This window comes from Lipotes vexillifer, unplaced genomic scaffold (assembly GCF_000442215.2).
Source record: "Lipotes vexillifer unplaced genomic scaffold, Lipotes_vexillifer_v1.1 scaffold965, whole genome shotgun sequence".
Lineage (NCBI taxonomy): Eukaryota > Metazoa > Chordata > Mammalia > Artiodactyla > Lipotidae > Lipotes > Lipotes vexillifer.
This window is the reverse complement of record NW_006769686.1, coordinates 2,029,937-2,039,781: the sequence shown is the minus strand read 5'-3', so window position 1 is coordinate 2,039,781 and position 9,845 is coordinate 2,029,937. Positions and strand designations below refer to the sequence as shown.

General features: G+C 45.8%; 1 protein-coding gene across 1 annotated transcript in view; it reads left to right on the top strand.

Moving 5' to 3' along the window:
* Window positions 1-3,794: 3,794 nt before the first annotated feature.
* TTLL4 (tubulin tyrosine ligase like 4) overlaps window positions 3,795-9,845 on the top strand; it is a 16,865-nt gene continuing 10,814 nt past the window's right edge. Inside the window, 4 exon segments of the mRNA XM_007445845.1 lie at window positions 3,795-4,011; window positions 4,014-5,280; window positions 6,172-6,281; window positions 6,635-6,698. Coding sequence (XP_007445907.1) covers window positions 3,795-4,011; window positions 4,014-5,280; window positions 6,172-6,281; window positions 6,635-6,698 — 1,658 coding nt within the window.

The window sequence follows — 9,845 nt, the reverse complement described above, 5'->3', positions numbered from 1 at the left end:
TGAGAGAAAGAAGGTTCCACTGAAAGAAATTGGAACGTCAAGAGTGCAGAGCTAGGGAATTCCCTGGAGGTCCAGTGGTTAGGACTTGGCACTTTCACTGCCGGGGTCCGGGTTCAGTTCCTGGTTGGGGAACCGAGATGCTGTAAGCCGTAAGGCGTGGTCAAAAAAAAGAGTGCAGGGCTGATCTGACAATCTGGGCTGAAGTGGTTGGACTTGCCTGTGGAAAAGGTGGAGAAGACAGTTGGCGATGAGGACACAGAGCTTGAGAGAAGTCGGGTCTGAAAAGTGCCTCGTCTCCTAAAGGTAATAGTTGAAGTGGTGAGAGCAGATTGGTTTGATGTGGGAGAGAGGATAAAAGAGAGGAGCTGTGGAGGATTTTGGAGCAGACCTCTGGAGGAAAAGGCACTGTTGAGGCAGTTGGGTGTGGCTGTGGCAGAGTTCCTACACTGAGTAAAGTAGCAGCAACAAGGAGATGCTGGTAGCACCCCAGTGTTCACTGCAGCACTATTTATGATAGCCAAGTTATGGAAGCAACCCAAGTGTCCAGTGATAGATGAATGGACACAGAAGATGTGGTACATATATACAGTGGAATATTAGTTGGCCATAAAATGAGATATCTTGCCATTTGCAAAAACATGGGTGGGGGACTTCCCTGGTGGTCCAGTGGGTAAGACTCCGTGCTCCCAATGCAGGGGGCCCGGGTTCAATCCCTGGTTGGGGAACTAGATCCCACATGCATGCCGCAACTAAGAAGCCCACATGCCGCAACTAACACCCAGGGCAGCCAAAATAAATAAATAAATAAATATTAAAAAAAAAAAAACATGGGTGGATCTAGAGGGTATTATGCTAAGTAAGATAAGTCAGACAAGGAAAAATAAATGCCCTGTGGGAAATGGCCATTGCAGACATATACAAGATCTAGAATCCTGTTAGTCACAGAGAAGAGAATCCACTTTACTCTGGCACTAGCCCAGCAGGCCACCCACAGCTTCTGAAGAGGGTAGGAGTATATCCTTCGCCTTCCTCTTCCTCATTTGGATTAAAAGTGAAGCCAGCTAGATGCCGGGCCACTTGTGTCCAGTGTTCCTGGCACCGAGGATTCGTGTGGAGGGGTGCAGAGAGGCAGACATTGAGCAGTGTGTGCAGAGAGGAGGGTTCTCTTCACCCAGCCCCGAGATGTGCAGTGGGTACCCGTGTCTATGAGGGAAAGTGGGCTTTTGCCCGCGGTGCAGATGAGGATGCAGTGGTGTGCTCTTGGGCACTTCACCTGCAAAGGGGCTCAGTATAAACAGTGGAGGAGTGTTTCCAACCTGCCTTTTGTCTTGTACCTGAAGGTTAGGGATAAGTGAGGGAACAGGGCCTAGGTGTGTGTTTCATTTCTATTTAAGAGGCAGCATGGAGTCAAACTCAGGTTTTAATCTAGCCACTCCTTGTTGGTTGTTTAATTATAGAAAAGTTACTTAGCTTTACTGAGTCTTGGATTCATCATCAGCAAATTGAACATAGGGTTTTTGTGAGGATTCAGTGAGCATAGTACCTGGTATTTATTAGGTGCCCAAACTAGCATTCATCAGTTCTAGTGTATTTCCCCTTTATTTACTGTGTTTTTTTCTTTATTTATTCAACAGAATACTGAGCACTTATTGTGGGTGAGACCCTATATTGGGGACATCAAGGGAGGGAAAAGATGTTCCTTGCTCTTAGTCAGATGAGTAGTCCATTATTAAAGCTCAGTGTAATACAGACAGTGATGGTGGCGAGCACAGAGATGAGGCATCCTATTTGAACTGGGGAGTCCAGAAAGGCTGCCTGGTGAAAGTGTTATTTGAGCTGTTTATTTTTTGTCTGGTGGAAGAGAAGGAAAGGCTTCTAGGGAGCGATACTTGTAGAGACATGAAGGTCTGAGATAGGAGGATGCACGTGACGAGCCACAAGTTGGGTGATATTCAGGGAGCACCAGCCTGAAATCTTGTTTCCTTAGCCCTTTTGCCATCACTTTGGTGAATCTTTTGTGCTGCATCAGTGGGGAAAGATGTAGATTCCTGAAAGATGACTACGTGAATTGGGACATGAATCTGTTGAGTGTACATGACACACACTCAGGTGTGTGGTCTTATAAAATCACTGGCAGGATTTGACCCTTCCCTTTGTGTGTGCTTCTCTACCATAAGTGCACAGAGTATAATTGTCCCCCGCACAGTATTTCCATAGTTTGGACTTGGTGGAGGTCCATTTTCTGTTACCTTAATTTGCGGTTACTGGCATCATATCTGGTTTTAGCCCTTATGCTGTCTTTTGCCCACTATCATTTTGAATATTGGCAGTGATTTTTTGGTACTCTCCTTGAGAAAGAATCCACATAGGTCAGCCTTTTCAGGAAAAGAGGGCGACGTCATGTGGCTTCTGCAGGCTTTTTGTTGGTACACAACACCAACAGTTCCTGTAGCTGTAGACAGGAATTCTCCTATCAAAATACAAAGTCCTCTTCCCATTCACTGTGTCTCAAATGAAACTTGAGCAAAAAAATTCTCTGCTAATTCCTTCCCTCTAGCCACTCTGAAAACACTTGATGAAGATGCCAGGATTTCATTCAGAATTATCCCAGATGAATGACTTCTAATAAAAGGGTCTTATATTATTTTTCCCCTGGATGCTGTCATGAAAGCAGACCCACCTTTCCCTGCAGGTGTGAAAACTGCAGAATATTTTGTGAATTTGGTTTAGAAAGCAAGAGACCATACTAAACTGACTGTTGGGAACCCAGAACTACAGGCTGGTTCAGAGGTTTTGCTTTAGAGGAAAGATTCAATGAGGAAATGTAAGAGACACACTCTCCTTCCCCCAAATCAGCTCAAACTGAAGGCTGGGATTTGGAATAAAGAAAGTTTTTCTCCTCTTCTCGCCTCTGTATTCTACTCCCTTACCTTTCCTGTCCCATTGTGGCTGCTGGAAATAAAGTCACCTTAAATATAAAGCATGTTGGTGTCTAGTTCCATCTTGTTTCTTCTCTTTCCCACCAACACGTTGGTTGGAATTTAAGCCTATATAGTTGGCAAGGCGCTTGAAGAGACGAAATTACTGTCTCAGCTCCAGAACGCACTCCAGAGGTCAGCAGGAGAAATCTCTGCTCTTACATGAACTTGTCACATTTAACTGTGAAAAGCAGACCATATCAGGGGCAGCTGAGAATTGGTGAGGGAGCAGTAGATGTAAAATATGCTTCTCAAATGATCTTTGACCATTCAGAATTGGTTGATGAGGAGGAAGGTATTAGCTGGTTTCTCTGCCACACCCAGACTTGCCTCATTCCTAGGCACACTCGTGTCAGGTGAGGGAAGGAAGCCACTTGTGTAAAGCTGTGGATGATGAGACAGAAAGGTGATTTTTTCTTTGGAGAGAGAGGAAAGAGCCCTCTGAGTGAGAGGGTGGGAACATGTGAACAGACTTACACTGGTGGCACCTTAGTGTCCCAGTCCTTCATGGAGCCAGTTTTGGTTGCATGAGGGCAGCAGGAAGTCCACTGAAAACACCCTAAGGATCTAGTGTTCTTCTCCCAGGGCCCCAATTGATGACCAAGACTGGTTGCCCAAGAAGTGCTGCCGTGGGGCTCTTCCTTGCCTGGGCACCAGTGTAGCATTGTGTCTGTCCTTCTAGGACTGTAACATTCCCAGTTGTCTCTCTGCCCTTCAGGCTGACAGACCTCAAGGATGCAGCTGCTACTGCTGGAGGTACAAGGCACCTTACCTGAGCTGGGCCATGAGGCCACGTGGCCGTGATGTGGGCTCCTCATGGCCTCAGCAAGAACAGAGCACTACACTATTGGCCTCCGCCGAGGAAACAGCTTTAAGCCGAGTGGGCCCTCAGGCACAGTGCCTACCCCGCCACCTGAGAAACCCTCTGAGGGCAAAGTCTGGGCTCAGGGTCATCAGCAGGTGAAGCCAATCTGGAAGGTGGAGAAGGAGCACGTGGAAACACTTTCAGCAGGGTTGGGCCCAGGCCTCTTGGGGTCCCAACGCAGCCCGCGTACTTCTTTTGCCCCAGCACTTTATGTAGCTCCGGGAGCACGGCTGTCATCGCAGGCCACAGCAACTCCTGTTACCTGCACTCCCTCCCAGACCTGTTCAGCAGCACCCTGCTCTACCGCCGCTCCAACTACGGCCACAGACCATACCAGCAGCTGGAGTCTTTCTGCTTGCGTTCAAGCCCGTCAGAAAAAAGACCTGTTTCTCTCCCTCACAAGAGACTCCCTATCAGACTCACTGCCAATAAGGCCACTTCTTCCAAGGTCTCCCCCATGGCATCCTCATCCACAGAACCATACCTCTCACTGGGAGCGGCTGGGGAAAATCCTTCAGGGAAGAGCCTGGCCTCTGCCATCTCAGGGAAGACCCCGTCTCCACTCTCCTCTTCTTCCTCTTCCTACAAGCCCATGCTAAATAACAACTCCTTCATGCGGCCAAATAGCACTAAAGTGCCTTTATTGCAGGCCACAGAAGGCCTGAAGCCAGTGTCCTCACCGAAGGTCCAGCTTGTCTCCTGGCATCATTCAGGGGGCACTGGAGACTGTGCACTCCAGCCTGTTGAGCACAAGGTGCCTGAGAGCAGTGGCACTGTCCTAGATGATGACCCTTCCCACAGCACCCTGTCTACCCCCAGTTCCTTAGACGCTTCCACCACCAGTGCTGCCTCTCCCCACTACAACTGGAGTAACTTAGCCACAGGGGCAGAGCCACATCCCTGTGGCCTGGATGGGGACTCTGTTTCCCAGAATCTGACTAAGGAGGTTGGGTTCACTGAGGCTGTGAGGAAGTTGACTGCAAGAGGCTTTGAGGAGAAGCCAAGGCAAGGCTACCATTTTGAACAGTCTTATTTCATGAACCCCAGCTTGCAGTGGGATGTCCTCAACACGAACAGGTGGTGGAAACCAGCTGTGGTAGGCCAGAAGCTCCCTCAGGAGAATGCTGGAGCAGACAGTAGGGTCCTCCCTGGAGCCTCGGACACCGTGGAGCTGGACAGTACAGTCTTCTGTACCAAACGCATCAGCATTCACCTCCTTGCCTCACACGCCAGTGGGCTCAGCTGCAGCCCTGCCTGTGGATCTGCGATCGACTCCCCACCTCTTGGAGAAGACAAAACTCCAGCTCTGCCTTCTCCCCCTCAGCCCCTTGGCGTGGCCGAGGTGGCCACCCGCCTCTCTTCCATCCATCTGAGCAAGCTTGGGAGGGAGGAGCCTAAGGAAGCCAGGAAGCTGGACTCACCTGCTAGGGATATTGGGTAAGTCGGAGAAAGTTTTTGGTTCATTTAAAGCAGTAGAATGTATACATGTTTGGTGACACTGACCGTCTGTCTCTGGAGGTTGGTTTTGTTTCTTAACTGCCATAGCATTTTGGTTTTCACTTTAGAGCAGAGGTCAGCAAGCTACACTTTGCAGGCCAAATCCCACCCTCTGCCTGCTTTTATAAATAAAGTTTTATTGAAATGCAGCCTTACTCCCTCATTTACTACTGTCTGTGGCTGCTTTTTTGTTATAACCGTAGCGTTGAGTAGTTGCGACAGACTGAATGGCCCACAAAACTGAAAATATTTACTGTCTTGTCCTTTAGAGGAAGAGTTTGCTAAGCCTTGCTTTAGGTTATAACCAGGGAGAAATAAGAATTCCAAACATCATGTGTTGGGAACTGTGATTTCTCTACTTAATTCCAAACCAAATCAGGTTCTCAGTCAGTCCTGTTATGACAGCCATTTCAGAGTTAGGGCATACACATACTTGGCCTCTTCTCTTGTGCCTTGTTACTTCTCTGGAACCGTGGTCCACCAAGGCCTTGTCCTGAGTTCCCAGAGAGAAGTCTAGGGACCTTTGATGTCTATTACCACACATTGATTGATGGTGTTTTATATTCAGAATTTTGTTTTTATATGCCATGAGGGACATCAAAGAAGATGGAAGACATAGTGCCTCTCTGCAGAATAGGGGATGTAGGGTTGAGGAACTATGGCTAGACCTAAGCTCTGAGGACAAGAAGAATAGTTGTAAGGCCCATGCAAGGGCCAGCAGATTGGGGACTGGGGAAGAGACAAACATTGGGAGATGATGAAGGAATGAGAATCCAACTGTGACCGCTCTTACGGAGTTGGCTGGGCCGGGGGCATGATTCTTTCTTATAGTTCAGCTACTGACCTCCAGCTAGACCAGGTTGAAGCTGAAGATCTGGAAGAAGAGCTAATAGATGGTTTGGAAGACTGCTGCAACCATGATGAGAATGAAGAGGAGGAGGGTGAGTAGGGGACCCTCTTACCTCCAACTGGGCATGGGTCACCACTGCTAGGGGAGGGGACTAACAATTATGTACCAGATCCTTAACTCACTTTGTCACCTACATTCATCATTCGCCTTGGGGGTCTAAGGGTGGTAGTGGCTTTTGGGGGACTTGCTCTCTAGTCCCCCATCCCCCGATTCTTGCCTTCTCCCTGCTGCTGTCGAGCTTTGGGGAGGCCATGCAAGGCAGCAGCGGGTGCTTGTGGCTCTGTAAGAAGGCTGAGCCAAGATGTCCAAGGAAGAGCTGCCTGGGCTTGGTGACTTTGTGTGGCAGCCTCTCCTAGCTGGGACTTCTCTGCTTTTCACCCCCAGGAGACTCAGAGTGCTCCTCATGCAGTGCTGTTTCCCCCAGCGAGTCAGTAGCAGTGATCTCTCGGTGAGTGCTGGCTGTGTAGATCATTGGTAGAGGCCCATTTTCCATCTCTTTAAGATTATAAAGAGATTAATCACCTAAGTCATTAATTAATGGCCCTGTTAACCCTAACTCATTTTTACCAAATTTTTACATTAGGACTTTCGTTTTCAAACAGGAAACAGTGGAAGGGAACAGAAGCATATATTATCAGTGGGGCTTAAAAACAGTACCAAGTTTCTTAGGCTGCAGTTTGGTCTTTAGGCTTCAAGAAATTGTTCAGGTAAAAAGCAAATAATTTCAAGAAGTATTTAGAAAATTAATAACTAATTAATGAAGACCCATATTGTTTGAGGTAGATTCTTAGTTAGGCTACCCACTTGAGGGTAATTGCCACCTTGCATTATGAGTGTGTCCCACAGGCAGAAACAGTTCTGAGATAGATATACTGCTAATTGGAGCTTTTTGCAATGCTCTTCTGCTCCCTTCAGAGGTTAGTTTTATAAGACTGATGTTGACCTTAGTAATAAGTTGAATTTAAAATTCGCTAGCTTTAATCTAGATTATTTTGTTGGCTGCCCTTTGTGGAATCTGAGTGATACCCATCTCCAACTAGGGAACCAAGATGTCAGTCTCTTAATGTAGACCCTTCTTTTGTAAAACAGATAGTTGTAGAATGCTGTATAACTGAGATGGGGAGTCCAGGGAGAGGAAGGAATGCAGGACTAAGAGGAAATTACTGTAAATGAGGACATGTCATTGTGCTAAAGAGTTTTAGAACTTGCTTAAGAATCATATAGATCACCTTTCTGGGTAGAAAGTTAACATTCTTCAATATAATCTTCCTTGTTTCCCTCATCACTTCCAACCTTGTCTCAGTATGAAGCTCTGTCTTCATTAATTATTATTAGATATTAAAAAGAACCCTCATGGGCTTCCCTGGTGGCACAGTGGTTAAGAGTCCACCTGCCAGTGCAGGGGACGTGGGTTCGAGCCCTGGTCCGGGAAGATCCCACATGCCACAGAGCAACTAGGCCACAACTACTGAGCCCACGTGTTGCAACTACTGAAGCCCGTGCACCCTAGAGCCCGTGCTCTGCAACAAGAGAAGCCACCACAATGAGAAGGCCATGCACCTCAATGAAGAGTAGCCCCCGCTCTCCGCAACTAGAGAAAGCCCGCACGCAGCAACGAAGACCCAATGCAGCCAAAAATAAATAAATAAAATAAATTTTTTAAAAAAGAAAAGAAAAAGAACCCTCACAAAGTACTAAACATTAAAGTTTTTTTCTTTTAAAAAATAACTTCTACTGAAAATGTAAAAAAAGCAAAATTTCTATTCTAATTTTAATTAAAATCTGGCCATATGTGTTGAGGCTAGCCTAGCATGTGGAGCACCCAGACTCTGGTTGCTTTCCTTTGTGTCAGTTGTGCCTTAGATGAAGCTAAGAGGAAAAGTTAGCCTCACCTAAGATTAGTATGGACAAGGCAGGCTGCATCTCTGAATGTGATGGTGCACATACACATGGTGCAGCGGCCGTACTAGTTTTAGAGTCCCAGACTAACAAGGTGAAGAGAGTTGTTTGGAAAGTGGAGAGACAGAATTGGGACTTTCTGTGAAGATTAGTAGAAATCCTGTCATAGGTATCCTGCATCTGGTGTATAAATTCTGTTACTTTAAGCCTAACCCATTGTTCTTTCAGAAAAGCAAAACTACTCCTGGTCATATATACTGGATGTTGACTAAGCACCTCCACTGTCCAGAAGAGAAATATATTTAACATTTAACTGACTTGGAACCCCTTTTCCACACTTCAGGGCGATATAGGTTTGTCTTCAGGCCTACTTCAAGGCAGCTGAACAGCCCTTTATTTAACCTTTCTGATTTATAAGATAAAATTCACAAAAGGTGTTTGTTAATTATTTGCTCATTAATTAATTTAACTTCTACAAAATATACAGTCTATATGAAGCTTAAAACATGAGTTCAAGCAAATGGAGGTTGATGAATTCTAAACTACTTTGCATTTTGACTAAAATCAGAAATATTTTTGGATTGCAAAATCTTATTTTTTCCCAATTATGAAAGATTTATATATTTATTATAGAAAATTTTGCCATCACAGAAAGATCATTGAAAACACTACCTCTACTTCTCTATTCAGCAATCATTTATTATATTTCCTGTTCCATATTCTTTTTCTAAGAATTGTGTAAATTTAGAGATGGCAATCATCAAGTCCAGCCTCTTTTTTTCAGACATGAAAATTGAGGACCAGAGAAGTTAAGTAACTATTTGCAAGGTCAAAGTTTCTAGCACTGCTAAACCAGAAGCCAGACCCATTGAGGTTAAGTTCAGTACTCTTGAGAGGCAGCTAACAAAGATTTTTTTTTTTAATGAAACTTTTGAGACATTTGTAGATTTCCATGCACTTTTAAGAAATAATACAGAGATTCCCTGAATTCTTTACTCAGTTTCTCCCTGTGGTAACATCCTTTTTTAAAATTTTGGCTGCATTGGGTCTTCATTGCTGCCCACGGGCTTTCTCTAGTTGTGGCGAGCCGGGCTACTCTTTGTTGAGGTGCACGGGCTTCTCATTGCAATGGCTTCCCTTGTTACAGAGCCCGGGCTGTAGGTGCATGGGCTTCAGTAGTTGTGGTGCATGAGCTCAGTAATTGTGGCTTGCGGGCTCTAGAGCACAGGCTCAGTAGTTGTGGCGCAGGCGCTTAGTTGCTCCGTGGCATGTGGGATCTTCCCAGATCAGGGCTCGAACCCGTGTCCCCTGCATTGGCAGGCGGATTCTTAACCACTGTGCCACCAGGGAAGTCCCTTCTGTGTAACATCTTGCAAAACTATAGTACAATTTAGTACAATCAAGACATTAACATTAGTGAAAATGTAAACATTTCCGTCACTGCAAGAATCCCTCCTGTTGTCCTGAGAGCGCACTTCCTTCCTTCCTACTCCCATCCCCTTCTTAACCCCTAGCAACTGATAGTTTTGTTATTTCAAGTATGTTATACAAATGGAATGATAGCCGTATATAGCCTTTTGAGATTAGCTTTCTTTACTCAGCATATTCTTTGCAAATTCATCCAGGTTGTTGCATGTATCCATAGTCCATTCGTTTATATTGCTGAGTAGTGTTCCGTGGTATCAATGGACCACAG